The sequence below is a fragment of the Medicago truncatula genome, chromosome 2 (genome assembly GCF_003473485.1).
Source record: "Medicago truncatula cultivar Jemalong A17 chromosome 2, MtrunA17r5.0-ANR, whole genome shotgun sequence".
In the NCBI taxonomy this organism is placed as follows: domain Eukaryota; kingdom Viridiplantae; phylum Streptophyta; class Magnoliopsida; order Fabales; family Fabaceae; genus Medicago; species Medicago truncatula.
The window spans coordinates 43679143-43703377 of record NC_053043.1 but is presented as its reverse complement, the minus strand read 5'-3'; the positions used below and the strand labels follow the sequence as shown (position 1 = coordinate 43703377).

General features: G+C 34.8%; 2 protein-coding genes across 3 annotated transcripts; both read left to right on the top strand.

The window, feature by feature from the left end:
- Window positions 1-2590: 2590 nt before the first annotated feature.
- On the top strand, window positions 2591-15824 carry LOC11418042 (histone-lysine N-methyltransferase ATXR3). Of its 2 annotated transcripts, XM_003597002.4 has the most exons (20): window positions 2593-2787; window positions 3011-5696; window positions 5829-5885; window positions 6678-7829; window positions 8044-8414; window positions 8526-9074; window positions 9162-9262; window positions 9781-10816; window positions 10918-10989; window positions 11692-11802; window positions 11903-12003; window positions 12407-12506; window positions 12610-12705; window positions 12858-13025; window positions 13118-13243; window positions 13590-13643; window positions 13998-14245; window positions 14340-14448; window positions 14546-14848; window positions 15246-15824. In XM_003597002.4, the coding sequence occupies exons 2-20, from the start codon at window positions 3128-3130 to the stop codon at window positions 15411-15413; spliced, it is 7491 nt and encodes a 2496-aa protein (XP_003597050.2). In that variant the 5' UTR covers window positions 2593-2787; window positions 3011-3127; the 3' UTR covers window positions 15414-15824. The 2 variants fall into 2 exon arrangements, with proteins under 2 accessions (XP_024632423.1, XP_003597050.2); XM_024776655.2 differs by lacking the exons at window positions 13118-13243; window positions 13590-13643; window positions 13998-14245; ... (1 more) ...; window positions 14546-14848; window positions 15246-15824 and having other exon boundaries at window positions 2591-2787; window positions 10892-10989; window positions 12858-13000.
- A 4478-nt stretch (window positions 15825-20302) lies between these two features.
- Window positions 20303-21468, top strand: LOC11412769 (transcription factor bHLH117). Its single transcript, XM_003597001.3, has one exon. It carries the CDS (start codon window positions 20330-20332, stop codon window positions 21185-21187), a length of 858 nt encoding a protein of 285 aa, XP_003597049.1. The 5' UTR covers window positions 20303-20329; the 3' UTR covers window positions 21188-21468.
- Window positions 21469-24235: the final 2767 nt, after the last annotated feature.

Below are 24235 nucleotides of genomic sequence, written 5' to 3'. Positions count from 1 at the left end.
GTTATGCAGGGTTAACTTCTGACCGACATATTTGTTTTTGGCTTTGTAATTGTTTTTATGGTTAAATATGTTTTTGATCCCTATAATTTTAATAGTTGTTTTAGTCCCTAAAAAAAATTCTGCACTCGGTATTAGTCCTTCTCAATTCAAATTTGTTTAATTTATGCTTAAATTCCTGAGTTTTTGAACAATTTTTTGCAGCTGTGTTAAGAATATTACTAAAAGTTCCTTTGCAAAAAATTGCCGCAAAATTTGACTTTTACGTTCAAATTTTGTTAATTTTATCTTTAACTTTTGTCATTTTAAATTCATATTTAATCCGTTTCATGTTAAAAAATTCTAAATTTTAGTAAATGAACTTTTCATGGTGTTCTAAATTTGTCTAAAAAATTTAAGAGTTTAAGGATAATTAAACAAACGTCTTTGATGTAACTAGGACTAAAATTAGAAGTAATTTTTTTTTTGCAGGGGCTAAAAAAACCTATTAAAATTAAGTAAGGACTAAACTTAAAAGTTTTCAATTTTATAGAGACCAGAAACATATTTAACCCTTGTTTTTATGTTAACACAATATAATGTTGAGAAAAACTTGTTCTTTCTCTTTTATTTTCTAATTCCACAAGTCTTCTCTTGCACTGTTCGTACACTTGATTAGTCTTTGTATTTTTATTTATTTAAAATACAAATAAATTTGTCCCGCCAACACCTGCTCTAGAAAAAATCCTATGATTTTGAGCATCATTTTTTTTATATCAAGATTTGAAAATGTGCGAAAAAGTAAAAGGAAAATCAAACACAGATTAAAAAAAAGAGAAAATAATTTGGTTTGGTTAGAAAAACAAAGGGATGCATTTAGAAATTGAAATAAGATGGAATGAAAAAAAATTACAAGCTAAATTTTAGGTGTGTGTCTTCAATTATACAATTTTAAATTTGTAGCATAATAAACTATTATACTTAGTAAGGCATAATGCATATATATATATATATATATATATATATATATATATATATATATATATATATATATATATTTTAAGGGGTCAATGTTCGAACCCCAGACACCCCACTTATTTACCTTTAAGGTGAATTTCTCTAGCCGCTAGACTACTTGACAAAAAAAATAAAAAATAAGACGGGAGACATAAATGGTTCTAATTGGCGACACTTCAGTTTGATAATGTAGTTTTCACCAATCAAAATGGTTTTGCCAAATTCCGAAAAATTATAAACTGCAATTTCTTCCCTAAAAAGTTGTAAACTATCATATTTTTTAATAACATAAATATTAGGAGACGTAAACGATTCTGATTGGTGACACCTCACCCGAATTACGTAGTTCTCACCAATCAAAATGATTTTGCCACGTATAGAGAAACGAGAATAAAGATAGAACTAGGTTATTTCATCTTCGCAATTGGTATTTTCATCTCTAACTAGTTACCATTAAAAAAAAGATCGATATTGTGAAGTCCGAATTGATTACACAGTCATAAAGATAAGCTAATACTTTTGTCGATACTTTGACAAACTTGACTTGTGAAGGTGGTCATTCTTACTGCAGTGTCTCATTCAGGTTAGATATTTTATTTATCCGACTTTATTGAAGTGTATATTCATAGCTTAGTTAAGCATTATCCGTTTTCATTTTTCAAGTTTTGACCCTTTTGTTTTTTTTTTTAAATCTATATCCATCCAAAATAAATCGTAAATAGATCCAAAAAATCAAAAACTGCATAAAACAAAATATTTTTTGATGCGTTTGAATGTTATTTTGTGAAAATCGCTCAGATCTATCACCTTTTCAAAACCAAACCAAACAACATAAATTAATTTCAATACTTTATTATAATATATTGCAATAATGTATTGTTAATTGATTTTTTACTTTTTAAAAATAACACTTTTTAGTTTAATCTATATTTCTACTGTTCCATGTGTTTTAAGTATAATCCATCATTTTCATTCCATAATGTTATTTTTTAATAAACTTTACATTATATTTTGCATAAATCTTATATTTCACCATGTATATGTAATATTAATGTAATTTTTTATAATTCTATTTTAAATATTCAAAAATCGATCTAAATTAAACCGCATATAATTAGATCTAATCAAACTTCTTTAAAAATGTCATCCAAATCAAACCACATGTGATTTTTATTTTGGATCGGATTATTGTTTCAAAACCTATCCAAATTACATCGTAAACATCCATAGTCTCCATAATTATATAATTGTTATTTTTTGATTATATGCACTTTTGGTCCTATTAAAAGATAAGAATTAATGATTAATAGATCTGGGCTTTCACTCAAAAAGAAATTTCAAAAGCATTTTTATTTATTTTTTTTTTAAAAAAATATCAGAAGGATTTTCAGTTGAATTATTGATGAAGTAGGTCAATAAACAGCCCATTAATTGGTCCATATGAATTCAATTGGACTTTTCCTATTAAGTCAAAGCCCAAATCTATAATCATTAATTATTATTACCCCTTCATAGGGGCATTTCCGTCTTTCAACTCGCTGGTAAATAATAAAAATTGTAATAAAAAAAAGTCTCTAAAAATAAAAACCTTCGTGTTTTCGTCTTTAATCCATAGCAACACCAAGAACACAGAAAAAAACCAGAAGCGCGAAAGAGAAGAAGAAGAAGGAAAAAACACTGTTACAATTACCCTATTTTTTCATTCATCAATTTCTCATCTCACGAGAATTTCACTCTTCTCGATCTCATTTCTTCGTCTCTCCGATCTATCTTCTCATCTCTTCCATTTTCTCGGTAATTTCTCATCTTCATCTTCTTCATTTCTTCATTCCTCAATATTTTTCAATTCACCTTGTTCAAGCTTCTTACTGATGAAATTACGAACCGTGATTTTTTCTTCACGTAAAATTTTCATTTCTCGTTCTTCGCATATTCTAAATTATGATTATATGCATTTGATTTGGTTTTGAATTTTTGATTTGTGTGTGCTGATTGTGTTTTTTGTGATGTGATTTAGGGTTTTTGAATCTGCGAGGATTAAGAAGAGGTGAAGAAGAAGAATTTGCAGCATGAGCATCAACAGCCCTGGAGAAGGGGATAATTAGGGTTTTCTAACGTGGAATCTGTGATTTCCATGGGTGATGGGGGTGTTACATGCATGCCTTTGCAGTATATTATGGAGAAAATATCGAGTTCCGAGAAATCGCATTGCGGAGGCAGTAAGTTTGTTAATGGTGACAGGAAGAATATGAAGTCAAGGAAGAGTGAGTTAGGGTTTGATAGAGTGAATAAGAGTGGGAGTGATGTTGAGAATGGTGATAAGGTGTTGAAGGAAGAAGTGGAAGAGGGTGAATTGGTTACTAATTTTAAGTGGCCGAGAAGTGAAGTTGAGATTGAAAATGGTGAAATTGTGCCTGAAAATGTGATGTCAAGAAGAAGTGAGATTGAGAATGGGGAGATTGTGGGGGAGAGATGGAAAACAAGGGAGTTTGAGAAGTTTGAGAAGGGAGAGTTTCGTTCCGGGAACTGGAGGAGGGATGATGTAGAGAGAGGGGAGATAGTGAGTGAGAAGGGTAGGAGAGGGGAGAATGAATATGGTCCGGGTTCATGGAGAGGCGGGAAAGATGATTATGAAAAGGGGGAGTTTGTTCCAGATAGATGGTATAAAGGAGAAATGGGAGGGAAGAATGATTACGGTAATATTAGTAACCGACGAAATTACCCGGGTAAGGACAAAGGGTGGAAATTTCAACGCGAACGTACGCCACCACCTTCTTGGAGGTACACAGGGGAAGATTCTTTTCGAAAGAAAGAATTTATTAATAGAAGTGGAAATCAGCATGCTAAAAATTCTTCCAGGTGGGAGAATGCGCAGCCGAGGAATGTAAGGACCAGTTCAAAGATTGTTGATGATGAGAAAAATGCATACAGCAATGGTAAGGATCATACCCGAGATTATACTTCTTCTGGAAGTCGCTTGAAGAGGCCCGGTAATGATTTTGATGGCTATGAACGGAAGCATTATGCAGATTTTACAAATTTAAAAAGTCGAAGGCTTTCTGATGATAATTATCGATGTGCTTACTCTGAGAACTATTCTCGTCGTCCTGTGGAGCAGTCTTACAGAAATAATAATTCTACGAGACTATCTGCAGAAAAGTATTCTTCTAGAAATCATGAATCTTCTTTGTCTACCAGACCTGCTTACGACAGACATGAACGCAGCCCTGTTCATTCTGAGTGGTCCCCACGTGACAGAAGCAGGTATTATGATCAGAGAGAACGCACTCCAGTGCGCCGATCGCCTTTTGGTCGTGAGAGATCTCCATATAGCCGGGATAAATCTCCACATGCACGGGAGAGGTCCCCATATATGAGGAGCTGGGACAGAAGCCGACAACATGATCATAAGTTGAGAAGTCCAGTGCGCACCGAGCAGTCGCCACAAGATCAAGGTTGGAGACAACATGATCATAAGTTGAGAAGTCCAGCACGCACTGAGCACTCCCCACAGGATCCAAGTTGGCGACAGCATGATCATAAGTTGAGAAGTCCAGCACGCGCTGAGCAGTCGCCACAAGATCAAGGTTGGAGGCAGTATGATCCTAAGTTGAGAAGCCCAGCACGCACCGAGCAGTCACCACGAAATCAAGGTTGGCGACATAATGATCATAAGCTGAGAAGTCCAGCACGCACCGAGCAGTCACCGCGAGGTCAAGGTTGGCGACATAATGATCATAAGCTGAGAAGTCCAGCATGCACCGAGCAGTCACCGCGAGGTCAAGGTTGGCAACAGAATGATCATAAGTTGAGAAGTCCGGCACGCACCGAGCAGTCGCCACATGATCAAGGTAGGCGTCGTGGTCTCAGGGATTGTACTCCAAATTTAGGAGAAGAATCTCCCCATGTGCGAACTACGAAAGATGTTCATGAAGAAACAAGTTGCAAAAACTCATCAAGTGAAAATCTTAACTTCCCAAATAGTTGTAAGAGTGATGAAGATAAGCACATTCCAAGGGAGTCAGCTTGTTCGGTTACAGAATCTGAAGGTGAAAGAAACGTGCAAAAGACAAATGAGTCAATCGAGAAAGATATTAGTAGTAGTCAACCTGTTGACACACAGCAGTCCTGTAGCCCAACAGTTGACCACAAAGAATCTCCGCAGTGTGAGGCACAGCCACCTCCTGATGAGCTGCTTTCAATGGAAGAAGATATGGACATTTGTGATACTCCTCCTCATGTCCCTGTGGTGACAGATTTGTCCTCAGGGAAATGGTTTTATCTTGATTATGGAGGTGTAGAAAATGGACCTACAAAATTGTGTGACATCAAGGCCCTTGTTGATGAAGGGGTACTAATGTCAGATCACTTTATCAAGCACTTGGATAGTAACAGATGGTTGACAGTTGAAAATGCAGTGTCGCCATTGGTTGCTCAGATTTTTCCGTCCGTTGTGTCAGATACGATAACTCAGCTTGTAAATCCTCCAGAAGCTTCTGGAAATCTTTTGGCAGATACTGCAGATATTCAATCAGCTCCTGCGAATAATCCGGAAATGCTGGCCCCCTCACCGCCACGCGGACACCTCAACGACAATGTGCTTACGTCTGAACTTTTGGACAACTTCTACATTGATGAAAGAGTTCAAAAACTGTTAGAGGGTTATGATGTTATTCCTGGAATGGAACTTGAGGCAATAAAAGGTATTTTATTTTGTCAATGTTATTCTTTTGAATCTCCTTAGAAAGTGTGAAAAATATTTAAAAACTTTTTTTTTCCCTATTTAATCTGGAATATCTTTTCCAAACTTGGTAATTATAATTTTTTATTTGCAGAAGCGTTGCAAATGAAATTTGAATATCCGAAAGAGGATGGATTAGGAGACTATGAAGGTATGTATTCTGCTGTGGTGATATTAATTGTTGTTCTTTTTGGTAATTTTCATTTTATTTTGGTTTTTACGTTACCTGACAATATTGAGGTTGTTTTATTACCGGAGTTGTTGGTTTGCGCATTGGCAAGTGGGCTCTTGTCTTGATGTTGGTAACGGTTGAGAGACTATACATGTTTGAACATTATATGTATATAAGCATTGACTTGATTTGTACTGTAGTTTAATTCTTGGAGATAATATTAATTTAAGTATATGCATTAGGAGTTGGTGGCTGAAATCTAAATAGCTTTTGAATGGTCTATAAAACGCTTTGGTAATTATTTTTAAATATAAGGTATTTTGCATATCATTTCATGCTTTACTCAATAATCCTTTTCTTTTGCAAAAAATGAAAAAAAAAAAAAAAACTTTTCTTATGCTTGCCTACATTTTCTAATTCTCTCCGTTAAACAAAAAGTTAACGTCAATCCAACGCTGTCATTTTATCTTTGCCATTGATATTGTGAGTTGTGAAGTTTTGAATTCATTTAATACATTGGCAGCAGATTAACTGAATAAAATCATACTTCACTTTTTTTTATTTAAAAGAGGCAAACAAAGTGTGGGTGTAATTTACATCTTATTTTGAACTCAAAGTTGCAATTTAATTTGTCGTGTTATGCCAATGCACCCAAAACTATTTTGTTCATTATCATTTTTCTACACCTGGGGAATTTCAAAAAGTAAATGGCTATGCACTTAGAGTTATATGTCTTGTGAGGTTGTGACAAAAGTGTCTGTCTCTGTTCAGGTTTTCCTTGGCATGTTTCCTGCCTTAGGGAAGATTGTGATTCAAGTACTGATTTAGCATCAAGAGATTCTGAATCTCAGTTAAGTATGTCTTGTGACAACAAGGATGATGGATTTGGCTATGGCATTCCTAAGGATTGGTTTTCCACCCTTTGGTCATGCAAAGGTGGTGACTGGAAGAGGAACGATGATACCCAAGATAGATTTTTTAGGAAAAAAGTTGTTCTAAATAATGGTTTTCCATTGTGCCAATTGCCAAAGTCTGGATGTGAAGATCCTCGATGGCCTGAAATTGATGACTTGTATTGTCCTTCTCAAAGCAGGCTTGATCTCCCTTTGTGGGCTGTTGGTGCTGACGAGTTGGTTGATTGCAATGCTGCAAGCAGGTCAGTTCAAAGTAAGCCTCCTTCCATCAAAGGAGTGAAAGGCAATGTTCTTTCGGTGGTAAGGATAAATGCCTGTGTTGTCAATGACCAGGGATTGTTGCTCTCTGAATCACGCCACCAGACCCGAGGCAAGGATAGACAACATCCAAGGTCAACTCGGCCATTCACTTCAACCAGCGATAGTAAGCGATCATCAACTGAAGAAAGTTCTCAGTCAAAAGCAGTTAGTGATCAAGGTTCTTACCAAAGCATGGAGTTCATTGGTGTCCCTAAAGACCATCTCTGCACTATCCAGGAGTTGCAGCTACATTTGGGTGACTGGTATTACATTGATGCTTCTGGGCGTGAGAAAGGGCCTTCATCTTTTTCGGAGCTACAATCTTTAGTAGATCAAGGAGTTATTAAAAGGCATAGCAGTGTGTTCAGGAAGCGTGATAAACTCTGGGTTCCTATTGCCTCTGCCGCAGAAACTCTAGACGTTTGTCCCACCAGCCACCAAAAAAGCAGTTCAACATTGGGTGCATGCTCTGATCATCCATCACAGCAAACTCAAGGTGTTTCATACGGTGAATCTTGCACAAGTTCAAGTTTGTTTAATAAGATACACCCTCAGTTTGTTGGTTTTACTCGCGGGAAGCTACATGAACTGGTCATGAAATCATACAAGAGCCGGGAGTTGGCCGCTGCTATAAACGAGGTTTTGGATCCCTGGATAAATGCAAGACAACCAAAGAAAGATATTGAGAAACAAATATATTGGAAATCAGGTAATTATTAGTCCTTCATATTCCTTCCCTTCTTCTCTATCTCTGTAAATTTTGATTTTGTCTGCTAATTATTTTTGGTTCAAACTTCCAACCAATGTTTGAGGCCTTGTCTCATGCTTGTGTGGAGATTAGACTTATTACAGCAATTTCATTCAAGTGGTCTCATTAATTTTATTGATTTATTTTGTGTGTATTGGGGCATATAAATTTTCAGAAGGTGACACACGAGCTGCCAAAAGAGCCCGGATGCTGGTTGATGATAGTGAAGAAGACAGTGGTTTGGAAGATGGTGTTACTATCGGCAAGAATGAACCCACTTTTGAGGATCTACGTGGTGATGCTACTTTTCCTGAAAAAGAAATTGGTATCACTGATTCTGAAGTGGGAAGCTGGGGCTTATTGGATGGTCCGGTTTTAGCACGGATTTTCCATTTTTTGAGATCTGATTTTAAGTCCCTTGTATTTGCATCAATGACGTGCAAGCATTGGAGTGCTGCTGTAAGGTTTTACAAGGAAATTTCAATGCAGCTCAATTTGTCATCCTTAGGGCATTCTTGTACTGATTCTGTGTTGTGGAACATTATGGTAGGTTTGACACACACACACACACACACACATATTTCCTTCTTTCTGATTCACATTTTTGGTATGTTTTTCATTCTTCCTCCACACGTGACTTGTTTATTTTGTCTGCAGAATGCTTATGAGAAAGACAAAATCAATTCTATAATTCTAATTGGTTGTAACAATATTACTGCCGACATGCTCGAGAAAATACTTCTTTCATTTCCTGGTTTATGTACCATAGACATTAGAGGATGCAGCCAGTTTGGAGAGCTAACTCCTAAGTTTACCAATGTGAAATGGATTAAGAGCAGAAGTTCACGCATGGATGGAATTGCAGAGGAGCCTCATAAAATTAGAAGCCTTAAACATATAACAGGGCAAACATTGTCTGCTTCCAAATCCAGCAATTTAGGAATAGATGATTTTGGTCAGTTGAAAGAGTATTTTGATAGTGTGGACAAGAGAGACTCGGCAAAGCAATTATTTCGTCAAAACTTATACAAGAGGTCCAAACTATATGATGCTAGAAAGTCCTCTTCCATTCTATCTAGGGATGCTCGTACAAGACGTTGGGCAATTAAGAAGTCTGAAAGTGGTTTTAAGAGGATGGAGGAATTCCTTGCTTCAAGACTAAAGGAAATTATGAAGACAAACTCCTGTGACTTCTTTGTACCCAAGGTAACGTGATGGATTCTTTGAAATGAATTATCGTGAAGATGCCTTTTGTAACTCATGATTTCTGTTTTGTTATTTTTTTATTAATAGGTTGCAGAAATTGAGGCTAAAATGAAAAGTGGCTATTACAGTAGCCGTGGATTGAGCTCTGTTAAGGAGGACATAAGTAGAATGTGCCGTGATGCAATAAAGTAAGTTCTCTTTTTTTCTGCTTTTCCTTTCTTCTTGGGATAAGGTGATTGTTCTCCTTCTCCCCTGATGCCTGGTTTATATACTGTTGTTGAACACATTGAAATGAAGATGGTAGTGCTTTATTAGTTTAGAGGACAAGGATGCAAAGACCCTATAGTTCATAATTTTGTCCGAAATCTGATTAATTACTGTATCTTCTTGCCTTGGAGGTTCGTCCATTTGATTTTCATCTTTATGCATAAGCTGCCTCTACTTTGCAGTTATAGCTGGTTTCCATCCATGTTAAGTTTGGTGGGTATGCATAAATCCTAGTTGTTTTTTGCATCCTGATATTATCTTCGAAATTTTATAATATATAGGTTGCCGTTGCCTCAATTTTTGAATTTGTTCATTTAGCTAATGTTTCTTGGGGAATATAAAATGGGTGTGTTTCATCTGAACACTCACAATCTTGCCTCCCTGCCTTGCCCCCAATATTTATGTTAAATTTTGACTCGTGTTTGCTTATTGATTATAGAGCGAAAAGTCGGGGTGATGCTAGTGACATGAATCACATTGTCACATTATTTATTCAACTGGCATCACGGTTGGAAGCTAGTTCTAAAAATGTGCAAGGCAGAGATGTCTTACTGAAGTCATGGGACAATGACTCGCCAGCAATGTTCAGCTCTACTTCCTCAAAGTATAAGAAAAATAGATTAGTGAATGAAAGGAAGTACAGGAGTAATGGAAAACATAATATTTTGGATAATCTAGATTATACTTCTGATAAAGAAATTAGGAGGCGCTTGTCAAAGTTGAATAAGAAATCCATGGGTTCAGAGAGTGAAACATCTGACGATCTTGATAGGTCTTTTGAAGATGATAAGAGTGACAGTGATTCCACAACTGCTGAGTCTGGAAGTGACCATGAAGTACGTTCAAAAATCACGACCAGGGACCCAAGAGATGGATGCTTCTCACCTGAGGGGGAGTTGGATTTCATAACTGATGACCGAGAGTGGGGTGCTCGCATGACGAAAGCAAGCTTGGTTCCTCCAGTTACCAGGAAATATGAAGTCATTGATCATTATTGCATTGTAGCTGATGAGGAGGAGGTGCGGAGGAAGATGCAGGTTTCATTACCAGATGATTATGCAGAGAAGCTGAGTGCGCAAAAGAATGGCACAGAGGAGTCAGATATGGAACTTCCTGAAGTCAAAAGTTTCAAACCTAGGAAGGAGCTTGGAAATGAGGTTATTGAGCAAGAAGTTTATGGAATTGATCCTTATACGCACAACCTTTTGCTTGATTCTATGCCAGAGGAGTTAGATTGGTCTCTGCAAGAGAAGCATTTGTTTATAGAAGACACACTCCTTCAAACATTGAATAAGCATGTTAGGAGCTCTACTGGAACTGGAAATACTCCTATGAGCTACCCTTTGCAGCCTATTATTGACGATATTAAAAGATGTGCTGAAGAAGGTTGTGATGCAAGAATGCTTAGAATGTGTCAAGGTATTCTGAAGGCCATGAACAGTCGTCCAGATGACAAATATGTAGCTTATAGAAAGGTATATGTTCTTGTTATTTCTCTCATCCACTGGCATATTCTCTGTTCACTGCTTTTAAACTGTTATTTTACCCAGACTGTCTGTTGGGATGGATCATGCAGGGGCTTGGTGTTGTTTGCAACAAGGAAGAAGGCTTCTCTCAAGATGATTTTGTTGTGGAGTTTTTGGGAGAGGTACGGCATCATATATGTTTGTGTAATTTCACCCATGTAATTTCTTTCTGGATTATTTGATGTGTAAATTATACATGTTTTGCGGTTGATTGCTCTTCCTTTGGACTAATATCAGGTTTCTGGAATAAAGTCAAATATTATCAAATATCAATCCATCTACTAGAGAGAATAAGAAACTGTGCATACATACTGTGTTCTCTAACTTGATTAAACTAGTTATGATCCATTCTTTCTAAAATCTAAACATTTGTTTTTTTACGTATGCTGCATAATGTCCAATACTTCGGCTATAATCTATCTACAGAGAATAAGAAACTGTGAACAGGTCTAATTGTTTTGGTACTCTTTGTCATGAATAAACTAGGTGTGATCTATTCTCTACAATTCTAGACATTTGTATGCTTTAGATGTAAACATATTAAGTAGGTGTAAGATCACTGGTTCTTTCTTTCAAAAAAAAAAAAAGATCACTGTTTTTTTTTCCCCTCAGGGATTCGGACTGTGTTTTGCTTTGCCAGCCAAGGTTTTGTATTGAATGTTTTCTGTTTCATTCACAATGTGTTCATATAGGTGTCTGTTCTCCTGAATAGATGTGCTGTTATGGTTTAGTGTCTATAAATGAGGCGGTCCTGTTAAGAAATCTTTTTTTGACATATGTTGTGATTTGGAGGCACTGTACTTATATTCAATATATTTTTACAGGTTTATCCTGTGTGGAAGTGGTTTGAGAAACAAGATGGGATTAGATCTCTGCAGAAAGATAGTACAGATCCAGCACCAGAATTCTATAACATCTACCTTGAGAGACCAAAGGTGCCTGTCACTTTAAAATGACAAGCCTATGATGTTTAATTCCATACAGTTCACCCATCTTTTAGTTCTGCTCTTACTAATTTAGTAATTTTCATTATAGGGAGATGCTGATGGGTATGACTTGGTTGTCGTTGATGCCATGCACAAGGCTAATTACGCCAGTCGAATATGTCATTCTTGCCGACCTAATTGTGAAGCCAAGTAAGTTGTTTGATCATTCATGCTATCTGATTGTTATAAATCTATTTTCTGACCTTTTCAGCCCTGACTAGTTCTCTTTTCTGTGGAAAAATTGGTTTGCTATTGCTGGCATTTTTGAGGAGCCACTAATATCCACAAAAGATTATGCACATACATTCCCCTATTACAGTCATGATTTTATTTTAGTTACCATCATGGTTGATTTTGTTGTACATTTTATATTATTATCTCCTTAGCTTTACTTCATTTTGGATGTGTCTTCACATGGCTTTCTTTTGAAAACCTGTGACTGCTTGAGGCCCATAGTGATGGCATAATAAGGCTTTTAAATATTATGATGGTTTCTATGGTCAAATATTTTGTTTTAACATGCTAATTTTTTTTTGTTTGACTTGTTTTTCAGAGTTACTGCTGTTGATGGTCAGTATCAAATTGGTATTTATAGTGTTCGTAAAATTCAACATGGTGAAGAGATCACTTTTGATTACAATTCTGTTACCGAGGTTTGTCCTGTTGCCTGCTGATTTCTGTCTATTCAACGCTATGGAAGTATCTGAAGTATATCTTTGTCTAACGAGTACCTATTCTGTATTCATCTCACTGTAGAGCAAAGAAGAGTACGAAGCATCAGTTTGTCTGTGTGGAAGCCAAGTATGCCGAGGAAGCTATCTGAATCTGACTGGTGAAGGGGCTTTTCAAAAGGTTTGGACTAGAACAGAATTTTCAACTTATAAGTGCTAAGGAAATAAAAGTAGAAATGTGATATATTGGAGCAGAAAAATACAGTTAATATTTCCATCTAAACTGTTCGGTTGCTTCATCTGTTGAGTAAAATATGTTGTCACTCCTCTCAGGTTCTGAAGGACTCGCATGGAATTCTTGATCGGCATTATTTGATGCTAGAAGCTTGTGAATCAAACATCGTATCTGAAGAGGACTATAATGACCTTGGAAGAGCTGGTTTAGGAAGTTGTTTGCTTGGGGGCCTGCCAGATTGGCTTGTTGCCTATGCCGCTCGCCTTGTATGTGCCTTCTTCTGTGTTTTTACCAATCTTTTTTTAGTTTTTGTGATTGTTGTGTATGAAATTTGGCTGACATTTCTCCTGTTGTGAAGGTGAGATTCATCAATTTTGAAAGAACTAAACTTCCTGAAGAAATTCTAAAGCATAATCTGGATGAAAAGAGAAAATATTTTTCAGATGTTCATCTTGAAGTTGAAAGGAGTGATGCCGAGGTTCAGGTGTGCTCTCTGATCCCTTCGTGTGCTTCATTATCATAAAGATGACGTTTGCATTTTTGTGTTTAGAGTTTTATACTGGATGTAATATGGCCTAAAAAAATATTATAAGTAGGAGATATCTTTCACCTTACAAGCTGATTTTGTAGGGTTGAGTTAGACCAAATCTAAATTGGTTGGATCATTTGTTATTAGGCCACTTGGGTCATAATCCTGATGTCCAGTCTTGGGCACGAGGGAGGGGGTGTTTTGAGTCCCACATTGAATGTGATATAGTCTAGGCTGAAAATCCAAATTCTCCTATGCCATTGAAAAATTTATTTGCCTTTAATATCTTTGTTTGACATAGGCGGAGGGAGTATACAACCAAAGGCTTCAGAATCTTGCTGTCACTCTCGATAAGGTAAGTGTGCCTCTCTGGTATAATTGCTTATTCATTATTCTTTTTTATATCGTTGAAAGGAAAAAAAGTTTGGCAAAATATTTTCACAAAGGAGGAATGCTAAAGGCTAGTGTTTCTATTATGGGTTTGTTAAAACAAGCACCTGGCTAATACTGTTAAGGTAGGAAGGTTAAATGTAATGACAGTTTCTAGATGATCAAGAAATTGGTTAAGTGCACTTAATATTCACTTCTGTGTATGTTGAAGCCGAGAAATTGAACTCCTTTTATACAATTTTATGCCACTGCACATCAGCAATTTTCCATTTCATTTTGTAGTTTGGAGAGGATTTTAATCTTTGATGGGATATTACAGGTAAGGTATGTTATGAGATGTATTTTTGGTGATCCGCGGAAAGCACCACCTCCTCTTGAGAAGCTCAGTCCTGAAGAAGTTGTTTCGTCTCTCTGGAAAGGAGAGGGCTCATTTGTTGAGGAGCTTCTTCAGGGCATAGCTGCTCATGTGGAAGAAGACATCTTGAATGATCTCAAATCAAAAATTCATGCTCGTGATCCTTCAAGTTCGGCAGATATTCTAAAAGAGCTTCGGAAATCTCTATTATGGTAATTAATTCTTGTTTCTAGCTGGGCTGTGTGTAATTTTAACCTGGTGGAACATGCAATCTTTAATGTTTGTTTTCTCCCCCTTTCTTTATAGGTTGAGAGATGAGATCCGAAGTCTTTCTTGTACATATAAATGTCGACATGATGCTGCTGCCGACTTGCTCCATATTTATGCTTATACCAAGCACTTCTTTAGAATACAGGTATGCTTTTCCAAACACGAATTCCAAGCGGCAAAGTGCAGTGGATTTTTCTTTGCATTTTAAACTTCATATTTTAATATCTCTTGTTTCCTTTCAGGAATATCAAACCGTTACGTCACCGCCTGTCCATATTAGTCCACTTGACTTGGGGCCCAAGTATACTAATAAGTTGGGAGCAGAGATTCAGGAGTACCGAAAGGTATATGGTGAAAATTATTGTTTGGGGCAGCTGATTTTTTGGCATAATCAGAGTAATACAGATCCAGATCGTAGCTTGGTTAGAGCAAGCAGGGGGTGTTTGTCTTTACCAGACATCAATTCCTTTTATGCCAAGGCTCAGAATCCATCACAGAATCGTGTTTATGGTCCAAGGACTGTCAGATCTATGCTGGCAAGAATGGTTAGTTCTTTTTAATATGATTATTATTGTTATCATTAATGAAGTTCTGTACTTATTTCCTAAGTAGGCTGTGTTTTGGGGAAAATAACAACAAATTAGAAATATTGTTCCATAGGATCAAATTTTCCATAAAGTGATATGGTTCCATCAATAATATGATAGAAACTGGTACCAAAAACACAAATTGATAGTTATTACTAAGGGTTGCCAAGAAATTCGAGAGTTTTGGGTCTCTCCATTCCAATAATTCGAGAGCTTGGCCATCCCCTCCCATTTTCCCATCAATAACCGTCTGTCTATTCATTTATTTTCCAGTAACTTCTCTATTTATTCCTGATATATTTTCTGCAGTTTATGTCTTTGTTGTTAGTGATGATAATCTGTTGTGTATAACCAGGAGAAGCAGCCACAGAGATCTTGGCCCAAAGACCAGATATGGTTGTTTAGAAGTTCTCCAAAATTCTTTGGTAGCCCAATGTTAGATGCTGTAATAAATAACTCTACACTAGACAGGGAGATGGTTCATTGGTTGAAGCACAGACCGGATGTTATGTGGGACCGTTAAATTTTTGTATTTTATGGAGAGGTGGACGGAGACTTCCCTGTGAAACATCTATATTATCAGATATAGAGGGGTTCATCATTCAGAGCTGCCTGCCTCTTTTAGAGTGGAGTTCTGTAATTATTAATCCTAGGCGTTTTTCCTTGTGCGTCTTTTCGGTCATTATTGTGTACAGTTTTCTTGGCCATTGAATTCTGATTCTTTTGATTGTAGGGCATTGTTTACTCCTGTGTAATATGAAATGAAAGGTAGGAAGGAAAATAGAAAGGTTAATTCAAGGCCTTGCTGTGTTATCATCTAGTCTGCTAACTAGGGCAATATTTTATATGATAAAACCTGCAATGTAGTTTCCCTGATGACTGGTCTCACAATGATTACAATTATTCTGACTTTGGACGAAGTGTGTTATTAGCATTGAAAGCGCGTTATTGCGGGATGTTTGCAATCTGATGCCGATATCTTTGTGCTGAGCTGTGATTGTCTATCAGACTTGGAGGCTGGCAGGAATTTTGAGCTAATTTAAACGTTGGGTCAGGTGATATTGTAATTAGTACTCCATCTGTTCATAATATTCGGTCCTTCATGGTTTGTGCACACATACTAAAGAGATAATTTACGTAAATTTAGACCGTTTTATTCATAATTCATTTACTAAAAGTAAAATTTACTTAATGCGTGCTTTTAGTTTCGGTAAGAGTAGAAATGGAAAAAATATGATTAGTTGTATTTTTTTTGGTTTTCTAAAAGAACTGAAGTTTTGGAACTAAAATAAGGGGCTAAAATGATCAAAGATTAGTACTGAGAAAGTAGTAGATAACCAACGTTGTGGAAGTAGAGAGGATATTAACTCTATAAATTAAGCAAAGGATTACCTACATCAATTCTTTCGAATTTCTGGAGGCCATCAAAGCATCATTAGCAGTATAATTCAATTTAGGTGCTTAACTTTCTTTTGTTTTGATAAAAGGGCTGAACTCTCTTTTAGTATAGCAACTTTCAATAGTTTTCACGGTAAATGAAATATAACATTGAGTTTCTGATTTACTTAGTGGGTTTCAAGTTGAGCCTCCAGTAATGTGGTCAAAATATTCTATTGGCAAGATAATTCCGTCTAAGAATGTTTGCTACACCTTCATAACTGCAATATTAGAGATGGGTTCATAAACCAGTAAACCTAAGAGAAAAAATTTCTCCAGAATGTGAGCTGCCAAATTTAGCTGTGTGAGAAGCAGTTAAATAAAGCAAATATGGTTAGTTTTTTTGCCTTTATTTTCTTACCAGGTGGTGCATAATAGACGCATAAAACTGTACGATTTTGTGTGTGCACCAGTATGAATTTGAATTTTTTTTATTTTTTTATTATTATTATACATGACAGCAGTGTACAATAGTGAAAAGAAAAGAAATACCAACCAAATTGTATTAATTAAAAGAAAAAGACAGCACAGAACCATTTTTGGTAACGCTTTTCAGTAAAAAAGATTACAAGTTTTAAACTTTGAACCATATCTCGCAAGCTTGAAATATTTTTGGCTAATAAAAAGTATATGTGTATGTACTATATGCCTGAGATATAAGATAACAAAAAGTCATGAAAACTTAGGGGTGTAAGTGGGTTGATTTGGGTTGGGTTTGGCCAAACCCAAGAACCGAACCCCGGCCAGACCGATATGTTTTTTGTGGCTGAGATAAGAAGTTGGTCCAATCTGAGACTCCTATTTGTTATAGATTTATCTATTTATAGTCATATTCTTTGTATAAAGCGGCTTCTACTCCGGTTTGGGTTAGGTAAAATATTCACCCGTTAAATTAATGGATGGGTTTGGACAAACCCATTAATTTCCGGTTTGGTTTGGGTTGGGTAGTGGGTCACCCAAATTTTTTTTTGTTAATATGAAATGACTAAACGACGAGTCCTTGTATTTTTTTGGTTTTCAACTTTTTATTTTCTTAAAATAATTATGTAACCTATTTTCACTATATTTTAGCATCATAAAATAAAAAATTTTAATATTAAATAAAAAATTTGATCATCGAATATTTGAAATAAATTAAAGTTGGATGACGCAAAATTGCTTTAGCATCAAAGTAACTATAAATTGCAACATCATAATTTGTAACTTTAATATTTTTTTTATTTTCAATATAGAGGATGTGTTGTGTCAATTTTAAAAATTAAACTAAATTTATGATCAAAACATTTGTTATTCTTCTTCCTCCCTATGAAAATGAAATTAAAATTTGGAAATTATTGGGTAAGTTGGTTAATTGAGTATGGGTCCGGTTTTACCCAAAACCCATTATTTTTTATGGGTTTTTCATTTTTTAAAATCATATCCACCCAATCACCCAACTCAAACCCACTTTTTTAGGTTTTTTTGGGTTTACCCAACCCATGTACTCCCTATGAAAATTAACATTCGGTAGTGAGTTTATTTTCTGAAGTTTAAATTTCATCCAAACAAAACACAATTTTAAAGTTTCCTAACATCAAATTGAAGGACAAAATTTGGCAGTTTTTAAATAAAACATTGTTATATCTACATGAATATGGACATAATATGCATATATTAGTTTGTATGAAAGCATATAGCAACACCAAAAATGAATCCTAACCGACACAAAATTAGAGCCTTGGGGGTCCCACAACAACATACAAGAAGTCGTACTACTACTGAGGTTGTAGCTAGGTGCAGTAAGTTGGAGAATATCGGAGTTTATTTGTAAGTTGTTACATAAAGCGAAAAATCAGGTATGAGAGGAGACAAACCTATTTAACTGCAATCACTTGGCTACATATGTGGTGGTGGCATATTAATCAAAAGAGATCCTTTCCCTAATTGTTGCACAAATTGTTTCGAGGTTGATCTTTGATTGGTTCAATAATTTCTTCGAATTTATTTTACCAAACCAAATCATACTACTTCTTAATTATACATATGTCTTAGATTTGAGGGTTTGATTTCTCTAGAGTCTTAGTATAAGTATTTTAAATTGGATGAAAATTGATACACTAGACTGGTTAATGGTTATTAATATATGCATGTAATGTTTAAGGAACATCTGACAGAAAATGTGTCGGAGTAGTTTGTCTTGAAATGGTAGTGGTAATTAATATTAATATGTGCAGTGCAGTAGAACAAAAAACATATGAGGCAGTAGTGATTTATAATTGCAGGTGGTTATGGTATAGTACTCCAGATAAATACAAACGGTATTAACTAGCTATAGTACTACTTACCAAGGTTGTATGGTATATGGATGCATCATGCATGCATGGAAGAGAGAGAGGGTATTGTATTGTAAATTTGGTTGTATTGGCCTCATCCTCATGCATCATCAAATTCATCACTCTAGCTACCCCTACGTGTGAAGAGCGCAATGCTAATACACGCGCTCACTCAATTCATGTGTTTGTTCAATTCATATGTCCACATGACTATATGATATATCCTGGGATAGATACTATATATATTATATACTATATATTTTCACAAAAAAAAAAAAAAAAACTATATATTTTGTTTGTTTGACGCAATATATACTATTATTTCTTGATTTCTCCGATATGTATGTGGTGCGCGGTTTGGTTCAGTTCTAAAAAAAAAAACTATAATTCAACCTAACTCGAGCGATTGATACAAAACTACATTCAAATACATCCAATATATTTCGATTTTGTGCGGTCTTTTTTTCTTTCTTCAGATTAGATTGCGATTTATTTTTAATTTGTTTAGATGTGAACACTCCTAACAACAACTAAAATAATCTTCTCTATTATATATACACTATCATAAAAAAACCCCGATGTGAAATAATATGGGAGGGAGAGATAGTTGAATGATTGTTTATTTACTTATCTAGACATATATCTATAATATTAATTGTGAAAAAAAAAAAAATTTAGTATAAAGAACCACAATGATCAATTATAGATATTGTCTCCACTACTTAAAGATCTATTTTGTCAAGAAGTAATAAGAAAGATTTATTTTGTTCAATAAATAAACAATAGGTCTATCTTAATACTAGTAAATAAGAGTATATGATTCAATTCAAGTGTCCTAGAAAAAAGAATGAGCCCAATGATGATATTATATGATGAATGTAAAAGTATAACAATAACATGGTGATGAAATGTGTGTATTTTCATGAGCAGAATGACAGTGCACAAATAAACCATATGGTGATGACATGTTATATGATATGATAAATGCAAAAACAAAAGATGAAAAGAAGGTGTAGCGTGCGTGTGTGATGAGGATGAGGCCAAAAAGAGAGAAAGGACAAAAAACAGAAACATGGACTGGACCTGCACTGCACTGCACAAAACGGCTACAGCAGAAGAAGAAGAGACATAACAAACAAACCATTGTTTACTGCTCACTCACTCCCTCGCACAGCTAGCTAGCTGTACTGTACGTACGTGTGTACAATCTCTCTCTAATCTCTCCTTACCACGTGTCTCTCCTGCACCGTTATCATTTCAAACAAGATCGATCATAAAGACTCAATGCCCTAACCAATTGTGTAATCAACTTCTAATTTTACTATTACCTTGTATTTCTCAATATCATTTGGAAAATAAATTACTTTTAATAGAACTCATTTTGAAATCACAAGATGATTAATTATTTTTTATGCTATTATATCATTTTGAAATCATATGAGGATCAATTGAAGATGAATTTTTTTTTTTAAAATATCTTCACACAAAATGAATGTTAACTACTACTCCTATGTATGTGTGTGATGATATGCTTATAATATAATACTCACTGTTAACATTTTGTTTTTTATGGATGCACATGTTAACATTTTCAAATGATGAATACACGTAGCACTAGTACTATATATAGTCTCATCACATAACATTTTCATGCAACCTTTTCTTCTTCTTCACACTCTCATCACTTTCAATGGACCCAAATTCACACTCAATCTTTTCCGGTGACACCACCGTAGACCCAATCTTCTCCAACTTCACCCTCCAATCTCTTCTCACTCTCAACCCTTCTTACTTCTCCGACAACTACCACCACATTTTAACCGACGATTCACCTCCTCTTCCTAACTTCCCTGAATCCATTGACCAAACACAAGATCTTTTCAACAACGTTAACAAAAAACACTTCCTTGTTCCAAAACCAGAACACCCTTTTAACCTACCTTCATTAGAAGAATATCTCCCATTTCAACCACGACAACAACAACCCTTCAACTTCTTCCCTAAACACCTACCACCATTTGAACCTCTCCACCGTCTTCCTCAACTCCGTTCACCGGAACCCTCCAACAGAAAACGTCTCCACCCAGAAACCACCCCATCACCACCACCACCTTCTTCTTTGATTCCACAAAGCAACTTAGCAAGACAAAGAAGACAAAAACTAAGCGAGAAAACACGCTGTCTTCAGAAACTAATGCCATGGGACAAGAGAATGGATCAAGCTACTCTTTATGAAGAAGCTTACAAATACGTTAAGTTTTTGCAGGCACAGTTATCTGTTCTTCAATCAATGCCTTCTTACGGTGTCGGCTACGGCGGTGGTGGAACTACTGCTTCTGGTGGTGTTTTTGATGACTTGGAGAAGCTGAAAAGAAACCAAGCTTTGCAGATTCTGGTGAACTCACCGGTTGCACAAACAAAGCTTTGTGAACGAGGTTACTGTGTTTTCTCCATGGAACAATTCTCTCTGCTGAAGAAATTATCAGAAAAAAGACAACAACAAGAGAATTTTTCTGAACATGGTTCTTCAAAAACTTTCTTTCACTGATTGATTACCAAACAAAACAAAACAAAACAAAACGACACCGTTTCTTGTGTTCGTTCAAGTTTAACCCTTTTTTGCTTAGTGCTCTCTCGACCTGCTTCTGTCAAGCGATAACTATCTCTAATGCTTATTATAGTGTAGTAAGTGCTTAATGACTTATGCGTTTTAAATTAATGTTTAATGTTTGTTTTATGGTTACTAATTAAGTTTCTTTCTGTTATCTGAGTATCTTCATTGTATTTCTGGATGTTTAACTTTAATTAGTGACTCTTAATTTTCATAACAATAAAGTACTCTCAGGTTATATTAAATTCCTTTTGTTTTATTTGATGGAGTTGGGAGATCTATCTACGTCTTAGTTCAATGATATTCACGTTAATAAGTGAAATTTGATTACTATAAACCAAAACAAGAATAATAAAAGAATGAAATTTGACTAACTTATCTTTGAAACGGAGGGAGTAAGTGATATTTTCAGTTCCCTACTTTTATTAATCAAATAATTGATTTTTTTTTTAACATATATAATTTTACATTTTTGAATCAAATCAAATTTGAAATGTAATCTTCTTTGATCTTTAAGAGTAAAGTTACTGTCCACCAGACAGTTTGTCTGTCCAAAATATGGTGTCCTGCCCATTACCCAAATAAGCTCATCTAAACAGTAGCTGATAAATTTCCAAGAAATCCTATCATATGCCCTATGAATAATAATTTTTGATACACAAAATCCCTTTTTCTTTTTTACCTTTCATGCGACTACTAATAGAATGAATTAACTCATGAGCAACAATAATAATATCTTGGCCAAATGCATAATCAATCCTATAAGTTTAATGTTAACGGATTAGTCCTTTTGGTATTTTTAGTTTTAAATTGATTTTTTGCTTAGATAAAACTGAACATCTAATATCACTTAAGTCATATAATATATGCACAATTATTCTTTATAATCATGAAATTCAGTTAAAAAGTATTTATGGAGAAGATTATCGTTGGTTCAAATTCACCGTCTTAAAACTATGGTTCATAGTGTATTAATCGGGGTCTTAGTTTGAAACAAAATCAACCAATTACTTTGATTTATAATGTTGTGAATGAAATGTTTATCTATAAAATTAGGATTAGATTGTGAAACAATAGAAATGAAATGTACTTAATCATATTTGATGTCATAAATATTTTTTGGACCTTCCAATTTAATGTTAAATGGATACGTAAACACTTTCTAACAAAGTTGGATCAAATTGAGAATAATATTTGTTAGAATTTTTTTAAAGGACTAACTTGTTCATAGAAGACCAATTTAAAACTAAATTAACTAAAATGACAAATTTGATACAAACTTTAAACTTAAAAAACATAAATGTATTTATTTGATCGTTGCTCAAGTTGCATTTTAAGAGAAAGGGATATTATTCCCATAAATAAAATAATCACAATCACTTGCAGCCTGAATACCTTGGATTCTTTGAATCAGACGTCTTTTAGTTCTAATACATTCCCAAAAGAGGACTTATTACAAACTTTAAGCTGATGCATATTCCATACTGTGATGAGGCTTAAATAACCCCTTGGAAATCCTCAGGCAGAAGCCAAGTCACAAGAAAGTGGTCTGGTCTATGTTATAGTTTTTAACATATAAAAAAAAGTAAGTATTCAAAGTTAAACTATTTACATATGGTTTTAAATTAAGGGTGCATGTTGGTTTTGTTTGCATAAAGGTGATAAAATATGCAAATACAAGAGGAAATAAATGAGAGATTAGCTTTCGTTAACCACTTTCTAATGTATCCTAGTGGCTGTTTATATACAACTTGATATTAAATAAAAAATATTAATAAATAACTTTTAAAAAATATGTATGATTTTATCAAAAGCGTAATTTTATAATTTATATAATCTAAAAAGTTAAACCTATTAAAATATAAATATTTAAAAATAAAATAATAATTAAAATTTACAAAGAAATGAATATTAATTTAAACTTTTTTATCAAATTAGATTTTTTTTCTTGCAAGGGTAGTTTTGTCATATATATATATATATATATATAGGACATATCTCATGAGAATGAATTTTATATGTGAGAATGGTGAGAATGAATGTCCACCATTAGATTACAAATAAATGGTTCAGATTAAAAAGCTCACATGGTTTTAACTTATTCCATCAATTCTCATTAACTCATTCATTTGTTCATCTTCCCCAAACAACATCTCTCTTCGTTATGTTGACATCTCTCTTCACACCATTAACATAGACAGAAGATCAATAGACACTCACTTTCATTTCTCTCTCTGGCTCTTCTCTAATATTATTCTTTCTTCTCAATTCTCTCCAATCTCATACTGATCTTTTGTCTCTATATTTTTTTAATTTTCTGCCAAAATTGTACATGGTCTTAACTATATGAGGAGGGATCAAATTACACCAAGATAAAGTTATTTCAATGTTACACCGCTAAATATCGTTTTACTCGGTGTATATTTTTCAAATTTGATCGTCGGATTGTTAGTTTATATCACATAGATCATTCACGTAAATTTTTACGAAAATCTAAAATCATTTGCTATGTTGCGTCTCTGATGCGCCTTTTGTCATCCGAAGCGTAAACAACTGTCTCATCAAATGAACTTTATGTGAGGTTGAAGGCTTTTCATACATGCTAGAAAGATCCTTCATAAGAGCAGATGTGGTGTTCTCTTTTGCTATGTTATAAGCAACATTTTGAGATAACGACAATCGCACAACACCGAGTGCTTGTCTACTGAGAAGGTTTCACTCATCATCCTTCATCGAATTTGTTTTTTTTTTTTTCCTGAGAGGTTGATGTAGCTTTTTCTATACATGTAATCTTTGATATGCATCTTCCAAAATCCAAACCGCACCATCGAAAATTTTTATTTTCACCTTTCCGTCGTCTGTAGCCATGACTCCAACTTGAATCTAACTTCCTCCAGATCTTCTTTGACAATTTTTGTGAACCACTGTGCTTTAGAACACCTCTGTGAACAAATTGGTAACGCTGACCAATATTTTCAAAAATGC

Excerpts from the sequence above, each read along its gene's own strand:
- LOC11418042 (XM_003597002.4), top strand. The coding sequence starts at position 3,128 with ATGGGTGATGGGGGTGTTACATGCATGCCTTTGCAGTATATTATGGAG. Across the intron at positions 10,990-11,691 it reads TTGTGGAGTTTTTGGGAGAG|GTTTATCCTGTGTGGAAGTG; the intron begins GTACGGCATCAT and ends ATATTTTTACAG. Across the intron at positions 14,449-14,545 it reads AGCACTTCTTTAGAATACAG|GAATATCAAACCGTTACGTC; the intron begins GTATGCTTTTCC and ends GTTTCCTTTCAG.
- LOC11412769 (XM_003597001.3), top strand. The coding sequence starts at position 20,330 with ATGGACCCAAATTCACACTCAATCTTTTCCGGTGACACCACCGTAGAC.